This window comes from Rhinoraja longicauda, chromosome 15 (assembly GCF_053455715.1).
Source record: "Rhinoraja longicauda isolate Sanriku21f chromosome 15, sRhiLon1.1, whole genome shotgun sequence".
Taxonomy (NCBI): domain Eukaryota; kingdom Metazoa; phylum Chordata; class Chondrichthyes; order Rajiformes; family Arhynchobatidae; genus Rhinoraja; species Rhinoraja longicauda.
In genome coordinates this window covers 10904907-10929572 of record NC_135967.1, presented here as the reverse complement: position 1 = coordinate 10929572, position 24666 = coordinate 10904907, and the positions used below count along the sequence as shown (strand labels likewise).

The window sequence follows — 24666 nt, the reverse complement described above, 5'->3', positions numbered from 1 at the left end:
TACCTTACACTTCCTTATCTATGTATCTCCCTCTCCCCGGACATCAGTCTGAAGAAGGGTCTGGACTCGAAATGTCACCCATTCCTTCTCTCCAGAGATGCTGCCTGTCCCACTGTTACTCCAGCATTTTGTGCCTATCTCCGGTTTAAACCAGCTTCTGCAGTTCCTTCCTACATGTACAAACTCCGTACAGACAGCACCTGCAGACAGGATCGAACCTGAGTCTCTGACCTTGTAAGGCAGCAACTCTACCGCTGCACCACTGGGCTGCCCCGAATTCCCTTTATTGGGTAAGCGTTAGGTTGGGTATTCAGAGGGAGTGAGATTGGAGGGGATAAGAGGAATAGAAAAGTCAAGCCATTATATTGTGATTGCCTGAAGAATCGTTTTTTTATCAGTTTCTTCCACAGATACTGCCTGATCTGTTGGGTTACTCCAGAACTTTGTGTTTTACAGCACTAAGTAGATCATGTGGTGCCATTGACTGGCAGCTCAATTTTGCCAACCATATTGAGCCCATGGATGAGAACTCAATAATAAGTAGCTCTCTGCCCTCCGCAGTGTATGGATACATGATGAAGGGAATAATGTTTAGTAACAAGGTAAAGTCCAGTAAAGTCTGATTAAAGATAGTCTGAGGTTCTCCAAAGAGGTAGATGGCAGGTCAGGTTCACACTAGTTGTGGATCGGTTGGTTCAGTTGCCTGGTAACAGCTGGGGAGAAGAAACATGTCCCTGAATCGGGAGGTGTGCATTTTCACACTTCTGCATCTCTTGCCTGATGGGAGAGGGGAGAAGAGGGAGTGGCCGGGGGGAGACTGGTGCTTGATTATGCTGGTGGCCGTGCCGAGGCAGCGTGAGGTGTAAATGGACACAATGGAAGGGAGGTTGGTTTAGGTGGTGGTCAGGGCTGTGTCCACAAATCTCTGCAATTTCTTGCAGTGGTGGATGGAGCTGTTCGCTGTGGTGCATCGCTATGAAATGCTTTCTGTGGAACACCTGGAGAAGTTGGTGAGAGAGGTTGGGGACATGCTGGACTTGCTCGGCCTTCCAAGGAAGTGGAGCCAATAGACAATAGACAATAGGTGCAGGAGGAGGCCATTCGGCCCTTCGAGCCAGCACCGCCATTCAATGTGATCATGGCTGATCATTCTCAATCAGTACCCCGTTCCTGCCTTCTCCCCATACCCCCTGACTCCGCTATCCTTAAGAGCTCTATCCAGCTCTCTCTTGAATGCATTCAGAGAATTGGCCTCCACTGCCTTCTGAGGCAGAGAATTCCACAGATTCACAACTCTCTGACTGAAAAAGTTTTTCCTCATCTTAGTTCTAAATGGCCTACCCCTTATTCTTAAACTGTGGTCCCTTGTTCTGGACTCCCCCAACATTGGGAACATGTTTCCTGCCTCTAACGTGTCCAACCCCTTAATAATCTTATACGTTTCGATAAGATCTCCTCTCATCCTTCTAAATTCCAGTGTATACAAGCCTAATGAATACAATCCAGTGTATACAAGCCTATACGAGTCATTGGTATAATTTCCTGGCAATTGCTTCGATATGGCTGGTCCAGGGAAAGTTGCTGGAGATATTTACTCTTACTTGAAGCTTTCAACCGTCTCAACTTTGGTGCTGCCAGTATATATCGGGGTATGTGTACCGCTTCGCTTCCTGAAGCCGATTACAGTCTCCATTATTTTCTGACATCTGGACAAAATTGACTAAAGGACGTCTGCAAAAAAGAGGACCATTGATTGCTGTGGATTGACCACACCATAACATGGGTGCAGAAGCCAAATAAAGCTCCTGTCCCAATCCTGTGGATAGTAATAACAATGGTGTGCAAAATAGAATGTATCTGAAAAGCACCTCACATTGCAAAGGATTCACAATTAAAAGGACTCCTCCCTCTCTCTAGTTTATTTTATTTTATTTTATTATTGTGACGTGTACCAAGTTACAGTGAAAAGCTTTTTGCTGCTTGCTATCCAGTCAGCGAAAAGACTCAACAGAATTACAATCAAGCTGTCCACAGTGTACAGATACAGGATAAAGGTTGTAAAATTTAGTGCAAGATAAAGTCCAGTTCGATTGAAGATAGTTCGAAGGTCTCCAGTGAGATAGATGGTAGGTCAAGACCGCTCTATAGTTGGTGAGAGGACGGTTCAGTTGCCTGATAACAGCTGGGAACAACTGACCTTTTGGTCTGGTTCACCTTGTGGTCTAATTCCTCCAGACCACCGTGGTGCAGGCAGAGTTAATGTCTGCTTCCTGTTTTCGCTCAGGATTTGTGATTTTCACCGCAAAGGAAACACCAACAGCAGGTAGACTGCAACGTTCCCATGGCAGCAAAGTGTTTGCTTCCCTTTCTTTGCAAGGGCACGGTGGTGCAGCGGTAAAGTTGCTGCCTTACAGCGCCAGAGACCCAGGTTCAATCCTGACTACGGGTGCTGCCTGTACCTTCTCCCCACGGGTTTTCTCTGGGTTCTCTAGTTTCCTCCCACACTCCAAAGAAGTACAGACTTGTAGGTTAATTGGATTTGGAAACAAATTGTGATGTCCCTTATGTGCGTGAGTGTGTAGGATGGTGTTAGTGCACAGGGATCACTGGTTGGTACGGACATGGTGGGCCGAAAGGCTTGTTTCCACGCTGTTTCTCTAGACTAAAGCTGCTGAATGTTCTCCGCCATTATCTAATGTTAAAGTGATATTTATCGTGATTAATATTGTTATGTGGATCAAGGTGGAATTTATAGTTTAGTTTGGAGATGCAAGGTGGAAAGGCTCTTTGGTGCACCGAGTCCGCACCGAACAGTGATCATTTGTAAACTAGGTTAGTTTAGTTTAGTTAGAGATACAGTACAGTATCAAGCTCTTCGGCCCACCAAGTCCACAACGATCGCTGTGCACAAGCACTATCCTACACACTGGGGGCAATTTACAATTTTATCGAAGCCAATTAACGTACAAAATTTGGAGAGCATCTTTGAAGTGTGGGAGGATATGGGAGCACCCGGGGAAAGCCCACGCGGTCACTGGGAGAATGTACAAACTCCGTACAAACACCCATAGTCAGGATCGAACCTGGGTCACTGGCCCGTGAGGCTGCAAACTCTACCGCTATGACACCGGGCGACCCACATTAAGTTGTGATGGTCGCGTTGCATCACAGCACAAGTAATGCAGAGCGATGTTGCATTGACACGAAGCAGGATGTGAATCCCAATTGAATATTTCACAACTGCATCAGTTCAATAGTTCGATCGTTGCATTACTGTCACATGTACACAAATACAAAGAAATGCTTTGTTTTGCGTACAATCCAGTACAGTCAAACTATACACAGGCACAATCATACAAGTACAAGAGCACAATGAATGTAGTGTTAAAAATAAAGTAGATTTCTTCTGAGGCAGTAAACAAGGAGTTGCCATGTTTCCAACACTATCTTGTAGCTTTTCAAGTATCAACTTGGGAGGCACAGTGGTGCAGTGGTAGAGTTGCTACCTTGCAGCACCGGAGACCCGCATTCGATCCTCACTAGGGTTGCTGCCTGTACAAAGTTTGTACGTTCTCCCTGTGACCACGTGGGTTTTCTCCATTTGCTCCAGTTTCCTCCCACATTCCAAAGATGTGCAGGTTTGTAGGTGTATATATAAATTGTCCCTAGAGCGTAGGATAGATCGAATGTACAGGGTGATTATTGTTCAGCATGGACAGTGGGTCGATGATGCCTGTCTCTGCACCGTATCTCCAATCTAAACTCAGCTAAAGTTCATGAAAGTATTGGGACTTATCTTGGCCTTAAGGGCGCGTTGTCCTGGAAACGGTACAGGGTTGGTGTTGCAAGGATCGGCCTGGCTTGGTGATGCTGTCGGTATCCACCACCGCTCCATGCCACTGTGGGACCCACTCGATCCATGCACTCCTCTGACCTCATGTGGCCTCCAGCGGCGTTTTTCGAGCATGTGGGAGGTGAACTCACGGCCCATTCACAGACACTGATCTTCCCCTTCCCCTTCCCGTTTCCCTTTCCCTTCCCCTTCCCCTTCCCCTCCCCCTTCCCCTTCCATCGCCGATATCTCTTCAGACGTTGAAGTAGCCAAAAAGTCAAATCATGAATGGCACGGTGGCGCAATGGTAAAGTTGCTGCCTTACAGTGCTGGAGATCTGGGTTTGATCCTGACTATGGGTGCTGTATGTATGGAGTTTGTACGTTCTCCATGTGACCACGCAGATTTTCTCCGGCTGCTCCGGTTTCCTAACACACTCCAAAGATGTGCAGCTTTGTAGGTTAATTGGCTTCTGTAAATTCATGTCATAGGAGCAGAATTACGCCATTCAACCCATCAAGTCTACTCCGACATTCAATTATGGTTGACCTATTTTTCCCTCTCAACCCCATTCTCCTGCCTTCTCCCCAGAACCCCTGACACCCATGAAGAATCTATCAATCTCTGCTTAAAAATATCCATTGGCGGTCTCCACAGCCGTCTGTGGCAATGAATTCCACAGATTCACCACCCTCTGACCAAAGACATTCCTCCTCATTTCATTTCTAACAGTACATCCTTTTATTCTGAGGCTGTGCCCTCTGACCCGAGACTCTCCCGTTGGTGAAAACATCCTCTCCACATCCATTCTATTCAGGCCTTTCACCAGTTGGTAAATTTCAATGAGGTTCCCTCTCATTCTTCTGAACTTTCCCCTCCTCTCTTCTAAAATTACCCACCCCCCCCTCCCTCCTCCATCCCCCCTCCACGCCCCACCCCTCAATCAGTCTGAAGAAGGGTCCTGGCCCAAGACGTCACCTATCCATGTTCTCTGGGGATGCTGCCTGACCTGCGGAGTTACTGCAGCACTTTCTGTCTTGCTTTCAAAACCAGCGTCTGCAGTTCCTCGTTTCCACAAATAACCTTTCCTCTTCCCTTTCTTAACCTGCAGCTTACATGGAAGACTTGGCGAGGTGCGTCGATCAGAGTCGGAGGCTGATTATCGTGTTGACGGCCGACTACATTGTGCGGCGTGGGTGGAGCATATTCCAACTGGAAAACAGACTACACAACATGCTCGTAACTGGTGAACTCAAAGTTATTTTGATCGAATGCCCTAACGTGCAAGGGGTAATGAACTACCATGAAATTGAAGCCTTAAAAGACAACATAAAACTTTTATCCATCATCAAGTGGTGCGGGCCGAATTGTAACAAACTGAATTCCAAGTTTTGGAAGAAGGTCCAGTATGAGATGCCCATTAAGAAGAAGGAGCCAATTGCACGTGGCCAAGTCTTGGATTCTGGTGAACAGGGTATTTTTGGTGAACTTCAAGCTGTCTCCACTGTTTCCATGGCAGCCAACTCCGCCACGCTTGGGCCTTCCCCTATGGAGCTGCAACCCAGCTTCCACAAAGCAGATCATATGCAACTCAGGCATTACTGCCGAACTTACGAGTACGACTTTGCCCCCCCGACTGTGCCCATTACCTCGATAAGCAATCAACATACCTACTGCAATATTCCAATGTCCCTCATCAATGGACAGGTGCCACAGATCATTATCACCAGAGATCCCTCCCTCCGGAGTAACCCCATGAGCGACGAAACCCTGCCAATGCCTCCACGAGAGATTGGCATCACCAGCGACATCTGGTAAGGGTGAGGCAGAAGGGGGCCTCATTCCCCTCGTCTCTCCACCCACCCTCCCGACCAGAGGCTCACAGGGAAACAAGAACCTAACGTTAAACTCATGAGCCGTGAACACCTCCTCATTCATGCAATATCCTCGAACAATGTTACCTTTCAGAACATTGTGTGTGCGTGTGCGTGTGAGCTTGTATACTTTAGTTGGGATTTTAAGAAGATTGTCAGCCTGTGCTATAGATTGGCTTTAACCCTACTGCGCACAAAGTTGCCAAATCTGAATCAGTCAATGATAGCAGACATTGTTTTGAGCGAGTCACTGATTTTCACGGTCAGATTAAAGCTGACGTGTCAATTTCTGGAACTATTCCCCGCCCTTGAAAAGTTGGGGTGTTGATGGGAACTTTTGATACTGTGATGAACATATTTTGTTAGCCTAGGTTATTAACGGTTACGATAGGAACCAAAGGATGTTGATGGAGCTAACCATGATCTAATAGAACGCGGGAACATGTTCGAAGGGCTGAATGGCCTCTTTCTGTTCCTAGCCTCTTGGGCGACATCTTCTTAGAGAAACGTTGTCCGAAGTGAGGACACTAGAAATTTATATTTTGGCTTCCTTTTCTACTCTGCCCAGTGCGTGTTTTCACGGATGTTGACAACAACGTCACTGGAAGCAAAGTGGGAGACTTGAGCAGCCATGAATTCCGATCAGATTTTTTTTTTTAAACCCACAGCCAAATCTTGCAAGTTTAATGACGACAAAGTGGTTAAATATAATGTACAGGACACTACTGAGCGTGGTACTGTCAGCCTGTTACCGAGGGGCGCTAATGTTTTGCACAATGGCTTGGTGAGTTCCATCACTCTTTTTGGTCCACTTTCCCTTTGCGATCAATTTCTTTTGCCACAAAGTGTTTCTCAGAGCCCATCAATCTCAGCATTCCGCATTAATACTGCAACCAAAATGAAATACTTCAACCTGATTTCTTTTTGAGTGGTTATTGCCATTGAGAGTGGACTTTATCTTCCTTGATGCAGTTTACCTTGTAATATTGTTGCATCCTCACCCTTTTCCCTGCACATTTCTTCCCCCTCCCCCCCTTAGACTTGAGAGACACAGCACGGAAACAGGCCCTTGGGCCCATCGAGTCCGTGCCAACCAGCGATCACCCCGTTCACTAGCACTATGCTATACATTGTGGACACTTTATAATTTTACCAAAGCCAATTAACCGACAAACCTGTACGTCTTTGGAGTGCGGGAGGAAACCGGAGCACCTGGAGAAAACCCGGGTGGTCACAGGGAGAACGTACAATCTCCGTACAGACAGCACCCACAGTCAGGATCGAACCCGGGTCTCTGTGGTTTTTGGGCAGCAACTCTACCGCTGCGCCACCGTGCCGCCCTACCTCATGGAAAAGTCGAATGTAAGGCATTGCCTGCACAGGAAATTCAACAGGTTTGTGGAATAGAATGTCAGTGTCCTGGTCATTCAGACAAATGCACACATATTTAAAGAACGGCATGTGCATTCACTGCATCAACACACTTTTAAACACAGCACATTGAATAAAAAACATCTCCTCCGTGAGTGACAGTGCAAGATCTATTTCAAGTCATAGAGTCACAGAGAGACAACAGGAAACAGGCTCTTCGCCGACCAACGCCCCATCTACATTAGTCCCACCTGCCTGTGTTTGGCCCATATCCCTCAAAACCTGTCCTATCCATGTACCTGCATAAATGTTTATTAAACATTGCAATAGTACTTGCCTCAACTACCTCCTCCAGCATCTTATTCCATACACCCACCATCCTTTTTTTTAAAAAGTTACCCCTCAGGTTCCCATTAAATCATTCTTCCCGCACCTTAAACCGATGTCCTCTGGTTATCGATTCCACTACTCTGGGCAAAAGATTCTGTGCGTTTATCCAATCTATTCCCCTGATGTTCTATTCGAGATTAAATTACTTTCAATAGGTTTCTGCCAGAGTCTTGCAGCTGTAAGTCGGGCACTCCCTTGTCATCATCTCTTTGCCTACCATTGATTTGCTGCCTTACAGCACCAGAGACCCGGGTTTGATCCTGACTATGGGTGCTGACTGTACGGAGTTTGTACGTTCTCCCCCTTGACCGCATGGGCTTTTGGGGATGCTCCGGTTTCCTCCCATATCTGAAAGACGTTGTGTAGGTTAATTGGCTTCTGTAAATTGTCCCGAGTGTGAGGGGTAGTGTTAGTGTATGGGTGGTTGCTGGTCAGTGTTAATTCAATGGGCCGAAGGTCCTATTTCCACACTGTGCCTCTAAACTTCTGACAGAGAATGACTGCCGACTGCTTTATGAAGCAGACTGAAGTCCCTATTAAACCATGTCTGCGTAAATAATTATTCAGTGACGCAATTGTTTTATTTCTGTAACTGTTTAGCATCAAAGCATCGTCTGCGTGGATGATATTTCTTTGTGGGGCTAGGCAAAAGGACAGAGCGATGTTCGTGTGAGTTCAAAGTGGGGTGGCACAGTGGTGTATCTCGTAGAGAGAGCTGCTTCCTCATAACGGATACGAGGAACTGCAGATGCTGGTTTACAACAAAAAAGGGACACAAAGTGCTGGCGTAACTCAATGGGGTTCAGGAATCGTCTCTGGAGAACATGGACAGGTGACGCTTCGGGTCAGGAACTTCTTCAAACAGTCTCAAGAACGGTCCCGACTCGCAACGTCACCTAGCTGTCTTCTCCAGAGCCTGACCCGCTGAGTTATTCCAGCACTTTGTGTCTTTTTCTGCTGCCTCATAGTGTCAGAGACCCTGGTTCAATCCTGACCTCGGGTCCTATCTGTGTGGTGTTTGTGTCACCATGTGAGTTTCCTCCGGTTGCCCTGATTTCCTCCCACATCCCAATAGTCTACATTAGTGACTTTAGACTTTAAAGAAATGCAGTGAGGAAACAGGCCGTTCGGCCCACCGAGTTCATGCCGACCAGCCATCACCCCACACACTCGCCCTATCCTACACACTTACGAAAATCAATTTTTTTACCGAAGCCAATTAACCTACAAACCTGCCGTCTTTGGAAGATGGAAACCGGAGCACCCAGCGAAAACTCACGCAGTCATGGTGAGAATGTACAAACTCCGTACAGACAGCACCCGTAGTCAGGATCGAACCTGGCTCTCTGGCGCTATGAGGCAGCAACTCTACCGCCCTACCACCGCGCCTCCCGTCCAGTGTTATAATTTGCAACAGGGACTGGTAGCAAATGGTCAAGAGTGAGGAAGCAGGAACATTTCCTCCTTACCCACCCTTTGGAGGCAGACCTCAGTGCCCAGACTGACATCGATTAATTCTACACAGATAGAGTCCAACCCATAGACTTCTAATCCTACATGTTTTGCTTTTACTTATCCAGTAAATAACTGCAGTGGATTAATTTAAATAAAATTTAACTTGAGTGAGCCATACATAACAGTGACATTCACTGCAGAGTAGTTCAGTTAATTATTGTCACGTGTACCGAGGTACAGTGAAAAGCATGTTTGATGTGTGCTATCCAGTCAGCGGATAGACGAGAGGTGTTTACAGTCTAGCCGTCTACAGTTTACAGACACAGCATAAAGGGAATGATGTTTAGTGCAATATAGTGTGTAGTAAAGTCTTTATTAAAGATAGTCCGAGGGTCTCCAATGAGGTAGGTGGGAGGTCAGGACCCCTCTCTAGTTGGTACAGTGATCCAAAAATTATTGTGCTCAGTTAGTTAATGCAGGAAAAGAGGAAATGATGTACAAATACTTTGGCAGTGAACTACTGAAGCCATTTGTTTTTGGGCCCTTTGCCATTATTTGTTTTTGGGTGGAAGGGGTGTTTGAGCATTGTCCATCCATGGCCGCCCTTGAGGAGATGGTGGTGAGTCATCCCCCTGAACTACTCAAACCCACCTGAGTGGCTGCAGGGGGCAGGAACTCTCACAGTATTGAGGAAGTAACTCCGTGAACCCCAGGTGTAGATGGCCCAGTCCAAGCACTGGTAAATGGGAATATGTAGGAAGGAACCGCAGGTGCTGGTTTACACTGTAAATGCTGGAGTAACTCAGTGGGACAGGCAGCATCTCTGGAGAGAAGCAATGGGTGACGTTTCCGGTCAAGACCCTTCTTCAATGGGAAGAGTCGCAATAGGGACTTGAGGCCTGGCAACGGTTTGCTGGGGCTGAAGGGCCTGCTTCTGAACTGTACAACTATGACTTTCCAATGAAGTGTTGCTGGGTAGGAAACTCCACGATTTAGAGTCACAAATAATGAAGTCAAGGCAATATATAAAAGGTTAAGGACGTTAGAGTGAGTTGCATGCTTCCCCCCCCCCCCCCCCCCCCCTCTCTCCTTTGCTAAATTCGAATGGACTAAAAACGAAGTGTAACAGTGTCATGTCCCACATCAGGGAACTGGTCCTCTCTGCCAGGCCACTGCCCCAAATAGTGCCACATTATAACCTTGGGCTTGGTCTTCCAGAGAGGGTTTGTTCCTGTCCAATTTCCATGCAGAATAGGTTACCAAAGGACACATTGGGCTGTCAAAGGACTGTCAAAAGCCTGCGGTGGAAAGAGTTAGGTTCTGCTCGTGACATTAATAACAGCTAGATTGAATATAGCAAAGTAATTCGTATTCTCAGCCCAAGGCAGTGAATAACATGCAACTTGGCCTGGAGGTTAGGACTTTAAAAATTATGTTATAAAATAATTCTACACCCACCATGATGTAATGTGCTTCATGCATGTTAATGCTGATGGTAAAACAGGGTGTCCCTTGAGTATGATATTCCTGGCCGGGTGAAGTTAACCCAAACCACCAAAGTAAGCTTTTCAAATACAGGCCCACCACCGCTATCCCGGCAACTGGTGATGTGGCACCTCCTTTAATCCGGACTAAATTACGAGAGCGCACTTCAAATTCCCTCTGGAAGTCCATCCCGAATATGTGGCCCCTAAGCCGGGTGATGCAGTCGAATTTGCTCCCTGCGGCCAGTACTTTGGAACTCCAGCCCAGCCGGAGGCAGCAGATCCATTCCCTTAGCCGACATCCACGGCCGATTAGGGAACCGGTACCTCGACCTCCCGCAAGGCTGTGATCTCTGTTGGTCCGACAATATGTACAGTAACGCAAGGCTCTGATACCAAGGGTGCCAGAAAATCGGTGGTGGGCCTGTACATTTTCATGATGCATTGAGGATTAAGCATTGACAAAATTGGGGGTGACCAGCAAGAAAGTGGGGCATGATTCATAGGGACTTTATTGAAATCTACGGGCAAGTGGCTGGAGAGATGCAGTGAGGTTGATGCACTGGGCTTGCTCACTAGAGTACTGAGGTGATGGGGAGACGTTCAAGATGGCAGAAGGTGCTGTAAGCATCGATGTAAACTGCTTCGACAGGTGAGTACAAAACAAGAGGATATACCAGGATAACACACACACACACACACAAAAACCAGAGAGAATGTAAGGAAGATTTTTCATTCACAAAATATGTTAACATACAAAAGATGAAGGACGCAGATTCAGAAATAACTTTCAAAAAGGGAACTGGATGTGTACTTGAATTTATTGATACAATAAGCCAAATGGCTGCCTCCTGTCTGGTTTGAATTTATAACTGTGTTGTGGAGCATATGGAATTTATTGATTTAAGAGCTGCTCAGGTTTCTCAGAGCATGCGTGTCCTCTCGAAGAATCATCACATCTGCCGACGTGACCGCCGATAAATCCAACGCATGAACCACACTTATACCTGGGCAGTATGCCCACTCGATAGACAGACGCTGCTTCTTTGATGACCAGGATTGCTAAAAAGATAAGCTGGCTTACTTTAATAGGATCAGGTAAGAACTGCCATCCCCTAAAACTAACCAGAGCTGTTCGACTGACCGTTATTCCCCCCACCCCCCACCCCCCCAAATCCAATGTAAATAAACACAAAGCCTTTAAGTAATATTGTTATTCAAGCTGTCGATCTTTTCGGATGGCGTAACTCATTTCAGAAACTCGAGCTCGGAGCTGAAAAGATGTAGAGTAACTAGATTTAATTCAGCGATTGCACTTTCTAGACACATCATTGAGTATGATGGTCACCTTGACAGGTGAGCAAGCTTTAAGATGCTCCCCTCAATTCCAGTCCCCTTGAAGGCCATAAGACTTCCATTACCACTCTGAAAGCAGATACAATGAAGATGTTTTCACAGATTCGTTTGTTAGATTTTATGAGCACAGAACATACAGTCCCATACGTATCATAGCACAACCTTCTTGCTAAAAAGAGAAAAATAATTTTTTTGGATCCCTTGTAAAGTACCAGTTAGCTGTTCGGAAAAATTTTACTACTTGTACATAAATATTTTTGTATTTAAAGGGGGCGATTTCGCCACCTTTGGTATACAAGTAATTTCAGGAATGGAATCACCGAGTTATTTGCCAATTTTGTAAAGTGTTCCACTCTGCTGTCTTCTCACTTACAAACCTTGTGTTAATATATCTCCTTAATGCAAATTGTTCTGTAACACAAAACAATTTTTAAAAAACTGCATGTAAATGAAATGGGACTTTTATTATGTTGGAAAGAAATTTGCAAAACATTAATTGATGGCCTGGCAAGGTGTGGTAAGGTACTGTACTATCCTCTGATTGCAACTTCAAGTGCTATGGTTCGAGTTTCAAATATGCCAGATAATAATGATAGATCTGCATCCTCAATCCTGGCCAGGTCACTGTGTGACTAGTCTGCAACAGTGAATGTTCCTTTTAGCTCACCTCTTTAACAAAATCTCTATTTTACTTTTAACTTATGCCATCTTTGCTACCGAGAACCTTGTACTGTATTTATAATGAGAAAACTCAATATTTGTTGATGCGGAACAATTATTTATCAAACACAATAAAATACAAGACTGAGAAAAAAAATATCTATGGTGTTTATTGCAACATCTTCGTTTAATTTATAACTTAGTTCAGAGATATAGTGCGGAAACGAGCCCTTCGGCCCACCGTGTCCACGCCGACCAACGATCCCCGTACACTAGCACTATCTTGCACACTAGAGACAATTTACAGTTTTACCGAAGCCAATTATCCAACAAACCTGCACATCTTTGGAACGTGGGAGGGAACCGGAGCACCCGGAGAAAACCCACGTGGTCACAGGGAGAACGTACAAACTCCGTATAGACAGCACCCATAGTCAGGATCGAACCCGGGTTTCTGGTGCTGTTAGGCAGCAACTCTACCGCTGCGGCCTTGTTTTTGTATTTGTATTCATGAGGCTGAAAGTTCCTGAAAATAATTTAGTTTAGAGATGCAGCATGGAAACAGGTCCTTCGGCAACCGAGCCCACACTGCCAGTCTGAAGAAGGGTCTCGACCCGAAACGTCACCCATTCCTTCTCTCCTGAGATGCTGCCTGACCTGCTGAGTTACTCCAGCATTTTGTGAGATAAATACCTTCGATTTGTACCAGCATCTGCAGTTTTTCTCTTACACGAGCCCACACTGACCATCCCGATCACCTGTGCGCACTAGTTGTATGTTATCCCACTTTCTCTTCCGCGTCCTGAGCACTAGGGCCAATTAACCTACAGAGACGCACATCTTTGGGATGTGGGAGAAAACTGGAGCACCCGGAGGAGATCCACGCAGTCACAGGGAGAACATGCAAAGTCCGCACAGACAGCACCCAAGGTCAGGATGAAACCCGGGTCTCTGGAGCTGCAAGACAGCAACTATGCCAACTGCGCCTCTGTGCCACGCGACTGTTCTGTAAACTGAACCACTGAACAATTATAAGAACATTGTCCTCAGTTGCATTGTAATATTCTCAGTATGAGAGTTTCATGGATCAGTTCCAATATTACTTCCATCTATTTCACTCAGAGGGAGGTGGGTTTCGCTCAGAGGGTGTATGGAACATGCTGCTAGAGGAGGTAGTTGAGGATACTATATGATACTACAGAATTTAGACTCATAGAGTTATATAGTCATATAGCACAGAAACAGGCCCTTCGGCCCAGCTAGCGCATGCTGATCAAGGTGCCCCATCTACACTAGTCCCACCTGCCCGCATTTGGCCCATATCCCCCTAAACCTCTCCTATCCATGTACCTGTCCAAATGTCTTTTAAATGTTGTTATAGATTTGTGCCTCAACTCCCTGCTCCGGCAGTTCATTCCATGTACCCACTACCATCTGTGCAAAAATGCAGCCCCTAAAATGGATTCAAGCATTAAAAACACATTCAAATATCCACTGAAAATTGGCAGCTAGAGCTCTGGAACTCTGTGGGTCAGCTCTGAAAATCTAAGTGACTATCTTCTGAGTGAAACATTGGATTACTCGAGTCAATTCTGGTGGAATGCAATTAATCAAAATCAATGAAGTTCAGTCAAGAAGACTCCAAGCTTGTGGATCTAACATTCCACACATGTTTTCAATGGTCTTGCTCCCATTACTGCCTAAAAATAAGTTACGGAAAGGAAAAATGGTACATTCTGCAGTCATACGTTTTTGTTCAGTGTGTAATTTTTTGGGGAGATAAAGCAGCCAATATTAAATGTAAACATTTAAGAACATATTTCCTTTAGTTTAAGATAGACACAAAGTGTTGGAATAACTCAACAGGTCAGGCAGCATCTCTGGAAGAAAAGAATAGGTGATATTTCTGAGTCTGAGGAAGGGTCCCAACCTGAAACATCACCTATCTTTTCTGCTCTCTGTAAAAACAAAATGGCTCCTAAAATATTGGCAGTATACCTCCTGCCAAGTGCAACAGCAGGACTGTTCGAACTTTTGCTACTTTCTAGGCGCCAAATCGTGCTGACACTTGCGTACTCCCCAGGTGAGGTCTGCTGTATGATGTTACCAGGTTGTATGCAAAACAAAGCATTTCACCCGAACTGGGTACGTGACAATAAAGTATCATTGAATAAAGTATCATTAAAAGATTGCCATTGAGGTGGGGGATGAGTGGTTTGGAGTGGGAAAGGAAGAGATGTGTATCTCACATGATGATACATGGGAGAATCAGAGAAGAAGTAAGCCATCAGGCCAAGTACAGGCCTGTAAATCACTGTATAGTTATACCAGGAGACCAGCAAATTGTTTCCCCAATCTAATCTCAAACGAGATCCCTTTTGAAAAGCCGAATTGATTCTGTTTCCACCAGTCACACATGCAATCAAATCCAAATCACTGCTACTATGTGTATAAAGGAAGTTTCTTCTCCCACCCACATATATATATATTTATACTTCACTTTAAGTCTCTGACCATTAGACTTTAACCCCGATGGGAATAGTTTCTTGCGTCATCTTTCTCTCTACCAGATCTCTCCTTGGGAAGTAAGAGTCTCTCATTGAACCTTGTGTCAGAATTTCTTCAGCTCTGGAACCTCTCTCGTGCTCTGAATAAGAAAAAAAACTGTAGCTGTTCTCTTTTTAAAGATGAAGGAAAAAAGATAAGGAAGTGTGTGTAGAAAGGAACTGCCGATGATGGTTTACACTGAAGATAGATACAATGTGCTGGAGTAACTCAGTGGGTCAGGCAGCATCTCTGGAGAAAAAGGATGGGTGACGTTTTGGGTTGGGACCTTTCTTTAGACCCCTAAGGAAAGACAAGGAAGAGACTTGGAAGAGAGAGAGAATGCAATCACGTGAGAAACTTGGTTCGCATGTTCAATGGTTCAATGGTTCCTTTATTATCACGTCTACCAAGGTACAATTAAATTCTTTATTTTGCATACAGATCAATAAGGTTATTGCCACACATAAGGACAAAAGTAAATAATACATAGAAACAGCCCACTGCATTCATATGCAAGGGTCATAGAAACATAGAAAATATGTGCAGGCGTTGGCCTTTCGAGCCAGCACCGCCATTCAATATGATCATGGTTGATCACCCAAAGTCAGAACCCCGTTCCTGCTTTCTCCCCATATCCCATGATTCCATTAGCCCGAAGAGCTAAATCTAGCTCTCTCTTGAAAACATCCAGTGAATTGGCCTCCACTGCCTTCTGTGGCAGAGAATTCCACAGATTCACAACTCCCTCGGTGAAAAAGTTTTTCCTCCTCTCAGTCCTAAATGGCCTACCCCTTATTCTTAAACTGTCACCAGATTTTGGCTCCATTTCACAATCCCAACTGCGGCTGGCCATAAAGGCCCTTTGTGGCCATCACCTCCGCCCGGCCGTCCCGTGAACCACCGTCCATCTCCTCGTTCGGCCATCTTCAACCTTCGTGCCCCATGGGAGCCTCCCACAGCCAACCTTGAGGCCGCAGAGGGTAAGACTCCTGGTTCCTTCTTACCGGCCCATGTGATTCAAAGACTAATGGTCAGAGACTTAGAGTGCTGATTTTATACCTTTTAGTTGTTGACTTATAAAATTAGGGGCTGATTCTAAGCACTCACCTAGAGTCCTGGCAACATCCTCATAAACCTTCTCTGCACCCTTTTTACAGCTTAACATCTTTCACATAACAGAGTGACCGAAGCTGAACACAATAATCCAAAGATGGACGCAAAATGCTGGAGTGACTCAGCAGGTCAGGCAGCATCTCTGGAGAAAAGAATGAGGTGACGTTTCGGGTCGAGAACCTTGAGTTACTTCAAATGTCACCTCACCAATGTCCTGTACAACTATGGCAAGATCTCCCAATTTCTATACTCAATACTCTGTCTGATGAAGGCCAATGCGCCAAAAGTCTTCTTGACCACCCTAATTACCTGTGACGCCATAGAGGCAAATAGGACTAGCCCAATATGTCATCTTGGTGGGCATGGACAAGGTAGGCCGAAGGGCCTGTTTTCGTGCTGTAAATGCCTCCATGACTGTACAACTGCTTTTCTTGCAAGAGTATAAAACGTGTATTTTTCATTCAAATTCTTGAGATATATGCTTGGAATCACGTCATTAAATGCTTCTTTGAGGCTTGAATGAATTGTGTAATTGAACCTGCTGTACAACTGCACCTGAAATCAATTTTAAATGTTCTCTTGATTGTGCTTACAAAACGTAGCAGTGAAAACAGATAACAAACAAAACCTCTCTCCTCAGAAACCTTGTGACTTATTTATACAGGTTTAACTTTTCATCAGACTTAACACTGCAGAAGGATGTGTTCCTTGGTGACCATGTTGCAGTGACAAATCTCCACAATCAAACAGAAAGCTGAACTCTGGGCCTCCGCTTCCAGGCAAGATCTCCTCTGTAATAAATCATTTATAATTCAAAAGGCAACTGCAGTAGCATTGACTCTCTTTTAAAATGCCAAACTAAATTAAAAATCTCGTCTCACATCCAATCGATGGACCTGCTAGCCTTTGTGGAAATGATCATTTATATAAATTTGAAAGTACGCCAAGCATCAACATTTTCAACCATCATGAATTTCCTTATTTCTTATAAGAAAGGTATTGGAAAGCTTCTTGCTATATTCTTCAGAGGTTTATTGGAATTTGGCAGTCTCTCTCTTTCACGAATGCTTCTGGTGATGGTCCCTTTTTCCAAAGATCTGGTCATCTGATTGATCATCTACATACTAAAACTCTCGTTTGTTTGTTTGTTTGTTCCTGAACTACAGCCAAAACGGTACACGATAGCGCAACACTTTTAGGCCCACCTTACTCACCGTCTTCCCTTTGGTGCTAATGGAAGAAGTTTCATTGAAATCGGTGTTATATTTTTTAAGTTATTCACATTTTAAAGTTTAAATCTATCTCCGAGGGAGGGAGTGGGGAAAGGGGGAGGGAGGGAGGGGGGAAGGAGGGAGGAGGGAGGATAAGAGAGGTTGAGGGGGACGGAGTGGAAGGGGAGGGGAGGAGGGAGGGGAGGGGAGGGCAGAGGAGAGGGGGGAGGGGGAAGGGGGAGGGGGGGGGGGGGAGGGGAGGGGGGAGGGGGAAGAGGGGAGGAGGGAGGAGAGGGTGCTGCACCAATGCAGAATAAGTTTGGGCCCAATGGGTCCACTTGGTCTAGTAAGATTATAAGACAAAAAAGCAGAAGTACGCCATTCAGCCCAACATGTTTACTCTGCCATTTGATCTATTTTTCCTTCTCAAAACCATTCTCCTGCCTTCTCCCTGTAACATTTGACACCCTTACTAATCAAGTATCTGTCAATCTCCACTTTAAAAATATCCAATGACTTGGTTTCCACAGCCATCTGTGGCAATGAATTCCACAGATTCATCATCCTCTGGCGAAAGAAATTCCACCTCATCTCCATTTTGAAGATACATTGTTTTATTCTGAGGCTGTGGTCTCTAGTCCTGGACTCTCTCACTTCTGGAAACATCCTCTCCACATCCTCTCTATCCCGGACTTTCATTGTTTGGTAGGTTTCATCATCATCATCATCATCATCATCGGCCCACCAAGTCCGTGCCACCCAGCGATCCCCGCACATTAACACTATCCTACATCCACTAGGGACAATTTTTTACATTTACCCAGCCAATTAACCTACATACCTGTACGTCTTTGGAGTTTCAATGAGGTTCCCCCTCCCCCATCCTTCTAAACAGCGAGTGCAGGCCCAGAACCACCAAATACTCCTCATATGTTAATCCAATCATCCCCCGGATCAATCTCAAAAACCTCCTCTGGATCCTCTCCAACACCAGCACATCTTTCTTCAGATATGGGACCCAAAACTGCTCCGAATATTCCACATATGATCTGACCAGCGCCTTGCAAAGCCTCAGCATTACATTCTTATTTTTATATTCTAGTCCTCTTGAAAGGCATGCTAGCATTCCTTGCTACTAACTCAACCTGCATATTAACCTTTTGGGAATCCCGCACCGGCACTCCCATGTCCCTTTGCATCTCCGATTTCTGAATCCTCTCTCCATTTAGAAAAGAGTCTACGCCTTTGTTCCTCCTGTCGGAGTGCATGGCCCTATACTTTGCTGCACTGTATTCCTTTTGCCTCATTTAATTCAAGAAGACCCCCAGTTGTGCTAAAATGATTGGGGAAGACTTTCTGTGGAGATCATTGTAACCAAGTTCCTATTTCCATTGTGTTAACATTACTTGCATCTAATCTGCCTCTGAAACATTTATCTATGTCTTTCTCTCTACATTAGGTCAGCACGGTGGTGCAGTGGTAGAGTTGCTGCCTTACAGCGCCAGAGACCCAGGTACGATCCTGACTTTGGGGCCTGTCTGTACGGAGTTTGCGAATTCCCCCTGTTTCCGCGTGGGTTTTCCCCGGGTGCTCCAGTTTCCTCCCACACTCCAAAGATGTAGAGGTTTGTAGGTTAAGTGGCTTCAATTAAAAATTGTCCCTAGTTTGTGGGATAGTGCTAGTGTACAGGGTGATCGCGTGGACTTAGTGGGCCGAAGGGCCTGTTTCTCGAAACTAAACTAAACTAATTTGGCAACTTAGGCAACAACTGCAGATGTTGGTTTAAATCAGTTTAAATCAGTTTAAATCAGTCTGAAGAAGTGTCTCGACCCGAAACATCACCCATTCATTCTCTCCAGAGATGCTGCCTGTCCAGCTGCGTTACTCCAGCATTTTGTGTCTACCTGGAAAATTAGGCACTCCCTTTCAACAATCTATCATCTGCACTCCCTAAACATAAGATTATTCAGAACATTTGCACTGAGTGTTGCTCACAAGACCAACCTGTCCTTGATGATCTGCAGTGAAACCACACATTAGCAACAGCAAGATCTTAGCACACAATAGACAATAGACAATAGGTGCAGGAGTAGGCCATTCGGCCCTTCGAGCCAGCACCGCCATTCAATGTGATCATGGCTGATCATTCTCAATCAGAACACACATTTTGCTTCCAAATACTGTTATACCTTCATTGCTTCCTGCAGAAATCATTTGACAGGGTAAATGCAGGGTTAGTGTTTTCCACGTCAATAGTGTCTAGAACAGCCATGGTGGCGCAGCGGTAGAGTTGCTGCCTTGTAGCGCTTGCAGCACTGGAGACCCTGGTTCGATTCCGACTACGGGTGCTGTCTGTGCTGTGTTTGTACATTCTCCCCATGACCGCGTGGGTTTTCTCCAAGATCTTCGGTTTCCCCCCACACTCCAAAGACGTACAGGTACAGTATGTAGGTTAATTGGCTTGGTGTATGTGTAAAGTTGTCCCTAGTGCGTGTAGATAGTGTCAATGTGCAGGGATCGCTGGTCAGTGCGGACTCGCTAGGCCAAAGGGCCTATTTCCGCACTGTATCTCTGAACTAACATAAACTAAACTTGTGTTGGAGCCTCAAATGCCATTCAGGCCATTCAGGACAGAAGTGCAAAGAACTATCTTCAGCCAGAGGGCAGTGAATATTTGCACTTCTCTATCCGACAATTTAATTACTTTGAGTATATTCACAACTGGAGGGCAGTACTGAGCTACTATCTACCTCATTGGAGACCCTTGGACTATCTTTGATAGGACTTTACTGGACTTAATCTTGCACTAAACGTTATTCCCTTTGTCATGTATCTGTACACTGTGGGTGACTTGATCAATTCACGCTTGGTGCAAAGGCCCAAAATACTGCAAGTCCCTCCTAAAATATTTCACCTCCTTTCTTTTCTGACCCCTGATAATATTCTCCTCCGAGCTGACGTCTTTGATCAGGATTTTGCTGCCTTCCCCAACATCTTTCTGGTGTTTGAGTTCCTTTGGTGATTCTCCTGGGAAGCACTTTGCATGTTTTCTGTTACTGAAGCCACGGATACAAGTTGCTGCTGATATATTTCCAATTTCAACACGTTTATTTGAAGATAATTTACAACAGATTTAAAAGAAAACATTTTAATGGCACCTCTGGGGACTGGCCCCTGCGAAATGGTGAAGAGGAAGAATTAATGGTATCTTTCAAAAGCAACTTGGATAAATATTTGAAAAGTAAACACTTTGAGTGATAAACGCAGAGTTAAATTAGTTTGAGACCCAAGCGAGTTGGAATCTTAAGCTGAACACAAAGTGTTGGAAGAACACAATGGGTCAGGCAGCATCTGTGGAAGGAATGGACAGATTGACATTTTGGGTTAGGGCTCGTCTTCAGACTGATTCAGATTGAATTGGTTAGCTCTTACAAAGAGCTGGAAAAGGCATAAAAGGCAAAATAGCCTCTTACATGCTCACTGATACCAATTTAATTTAATGTATTTGGATCAAGATTGGTGAATGTGGGCTCGAGCAGGTTGGCGATAAGGCATTAGCACAAGAATGACTTCCCTCTTATCTGAAGGTAATTGATGGTGTAAGTGAGTATAGATTTGATTGTTACAACAAAGGTGGTAGTATAATGGGTAAGTTAGTGGCCTAGGCTGATGATTTTGGTTCAATTCCCACCAAGGTGCCTGTGGAATTGAAATGTATTCTGGGTAATGTTGTTATTCTTACAGCTGAGAAGAGTGTCATAGAGTCATAGTGTCATAGAGTCATACAGCATGGAAACAGGCCCCTCAGACCAACTTCCCCACAACAACCAACATGTTCCATCTACACTAGTCCCACCTGCCTGCGTTTCGCCCATATCCCTCTAAACTTATCCTATCCATGTACCTGTCTAATTGCTTTGTAAACATTGCAATAGTCCCTGCCTCAACTGCTTCCACTGGCATTTCATTCCATGCACCAACCCCACTTTTTTGAAAAAGTTACCCCTAAGATTCCTATAAAATCTTTTCCCCCTTCACCTAAAACCTATGCCCTCTGGTTCTCGATTCCCCTACTTTGGGCAAGTGATTCTGTGCGTCTACCCGAACTATTCCTCTCATGATGTTATGCACCTCTTTTAGATGAGCGTTTGTCGGCACTGGGCCTGTACTCGCTGGAGTTTAGAAGAATGAAGAGGGACTGAATTGAAACATACAAAATAGTGAAAGGCTTGGATAGAGTGGATGTGGAGAGGATGTTTCCACTTGTGGGAGAGTCTAGGACGAGAGGTCATAGCCTGAGAATTAAAGGGCATTCTTTTAGGAAGATGAGGAGTAATGTCTTTAGTCAGAGGGTGGTGAATCTGTTGAATACTTTGCCACAGAAGGTTGTCGAGGCCACCAGTGAATATTTTTAAGGCAGAGATAGATAGATTCTTGATTAGTACGGGTGTCAGAGATAATGGGGAGAAGGCAGGAGAATGGGGTTAGGAGAGAAAGATAGATCAGCCATGATTGAATGGTGGGGTAAATTTGATGGGCCGAATGGCCAAATTCTACTCCTATTCCTTATGACCTTATAAGATCACCCTTCGTCCTCCAGGGAATAGACACAGCCTGCTCAACCCCACCCTGTAGATCAGACCCTTGAGACGTCACACCACCATCCCTCCTGTATGGCAAATCTGACACCAGTCATTGGATCATTGAGCCCTTGAACTTCTGAACAAAGTTTTGTCTGGACTCTTGGTGTCATCTTTTATTTTGAAATTTGAGATCTTTTTATGTTCAGTTTTGTGCCTCTTCTTGAATCAGACTTTGTTCAGACCTGGAGTACCTAAGTTTAAACAATACTGGCACTGGGTTTCAGCAAGGTGGCTGTCGTTGAATAGTTGCCCCTTTGGCTTAGTTTAGAGATGCAGCGTGGGGACAGGCCCTACTGCCACCAAATCCACACCGACCAGCGATCCCTTCACACTAACACTATCCTACGCACACTAGGAACAATTTACACTTGTACCAAGCTAATTTATCCACAAACCTGTACATCCTTGAAGTGTGGGAGGAAAGTGAAGATCTCGGAAAAAACACATGCAGGTCACGCGGAGAACATACAAACCACGTAAAGACAAGCACCCATAGTCAGGATCGAACCCGGGTTCCTGGCGCTGTAAGGCAGTAACTCTACTGTGCGGCCCTCTTAAGCATCATAGAGTCATACTGCACGGAAAAAGGCACTTCAGCCCATCCAGTCCAGGGCAACAATCAACCACCCATTGACACCAATTCTACATTAATTCCATTTTTATTTTCCCTCATTCCTATCAGCTCCCACTGGTTTCTATCACTCATCACTCTTCTAGGATCAGGTCGGATGGCACAGAGGTGCAGCTGGTAGAGCTGTGGCCTTGCAGTGCCAGAGATCCGCGTTCAATCCTGACCTTGAGTGCTCTCTGTGTTGAGTTTGCACGTTCTCCCTGCAACTGCGTGGGCATTCCCCAGGTGCTCCAGTTTCCCCCCACAGTCCAAAGAAGCACAGGTTTGTAGGTTAATTGGCTTCTGTAAATTGTAAATTGTCCCAAGTGTGTAGGATAGTGTTAGTGTATGGGGTGATTGTTGATCGGTGCCATCTCGGTGGGCCGACGAACATGTTTCCACGCTCTATCTCTAAAGTCTAAAGTACACACACTGTAATATTGGCTCGCTCCACCTTCACAGATTTGGGAAATCTTAATCTCGGGCACTCCTTTGCAAACGGTAACTTCAGTAGTTCCTTGCTCCAAAAGTCTTTGCTCCAATGTTTCCCCCTCTTTGGCTTTTTTAGCACGGAAATTATAGATTGGGAATTTTAAAAATGTAACATGTTGTTTGGAAGCACTCTGCCTGATGTTGTTGTGAGAATTGCTTCCATTTTTAAGTGGGCTGGTGACCATGAGAAAATAGGAAATAAAAGCTTGGATTTACGGTTGGTTGAAATCTCTGGCGAAGAACTAATGCAGTGCTCTGCCCCAATGTTAGTTTAGTTTTGTTTATTAGTTTAATTTATTGTCACGTGTACCGAGGTACAGTGAAAAGCTTTTGTTGCGTGCTAACCAGTCAGTGGAAAGACAATACATGATCACAATCGAGCCATCCATTGTGTACAGATACACGATAAAGAGAATAACGTAAATAATGTTTAGTGCAAGATAAAGTCCAGTAAAGTCCAATCAAAGATAGTCTGTGGATCTCCAATAAGGTAGATAGTAGCTCAGGACTGCTCTATAGTTGTTCAGTTGCCTGATAACTGAGAAGTGTTGGACTAACTCAGCGGGTCAGGCAGCATTCCTGTAGAATATGTATAGGTAACATTTCGGGTCGGGACCCATCTTCAGTCGAATTGTAGTGGAGGGGAAGTGGGGGCAGGACAAAGCCTGCCAAGTGATAGGTGGGTACAGACGGAGGGGGGTTGGTGATGGGCAGATAGTTGGACAAAGGCCAGAGTCAAAAAGATTTAAAAATGTGAACAATAGAAGGTGTGTGAAATGACAAGAGTCAAGAGTGTTTTATTGTCATATGTCCCAGATAGAACAATGAAATTCTTACTTGCTGCAGCACAACAGAATATGCAAACAAATGCGAAGCCAGAGGAAGAAATATTTGTGGAAGAGGACAGGGGGAAGGGGGTAGGGGGAAATGGGTGTGCTATCAACCCAGGAACCCCCACAATTATCTGGACCACACCTCCTCCCACCCTCCTCTTGTAGAAAGCCCGTCCCCTCCTCCTAATTTCTCCATCTCTGCCACATCTGCTTCCAAGATGAAGCTTTCCATTCTCGAATATCCAAAATACCCTCTTTCTTTATTAAACATGACTCCCCTACTGTCATAGATGGAAGCATGCAGGTACAGCAGGCAGTGAAGAAAGCCAATGGAATGTTGGCTTTCATAACAAGAGGAGTTGAGTATAGGAGCAAAGAGGTCCTTCTGCAGTTGTACAGGGCCCTAGTGAGACTGCACCTGGAGTACTGTGTGCAGTTTTGGTCTCCAAATTTGAGGAAGGATATTCTTGCTATTGAGGGCGTGCAGCGTAGATTTACTAGGTTAATTCCTGGAATGGCGGGGCTGTCATATGTTGAAAGACTGGAGCGACTAGGCTTGTATACTTTGGAATTTAGAAGGATGAGAGGGGATCTTATCGAAACGTATAAGATTATTAAGGGGTTGGACACGTTAGAGGCAGGAAACATGTTCCCAATGTTGGGGGAGGCCAGAACAAGGGGCCACAGTTTAAGAATAAGGGGTAGGCAATTTAGAATGGAGATGAGGAAAAACTTTTTCAGTCAGAGAGTTGTGAATCTGTGGAATTCTCTGCCTCAGAGGGCAGTGGAGGCCAA

At 45.1% G+C, this 24666-nt stretch overlaps 1 protein-coding gene across 3 annotated transcripts in view; it reads left to right on the top strand.

Moving 5' to 3' along the window:
* il1rapl2 (interleukin 1 receptor accessory protein-like 2) overlaps positions 1-9968 on the top strand; it is an 806853-nt gene extending 796885 nt beyond the window's left edge. For all 3 annotated transcript variants that reach the window (XM_078412191.1, XM_078412190.1, XM_078412192.1), the window contains one exon: positions 4944-9968. In XM_078412191.1, the coding sequence (XP_078268317.1) occupies positions 4944-5650 (707 nt within the window). In that variant the 3' untranslated portion in view covers positions 5651-9968. The remainder of the gene's footprint in view (positions 1-4943) is intronic.
* Positions 9969-24666: the final 14698 nt, after the last annotated feature.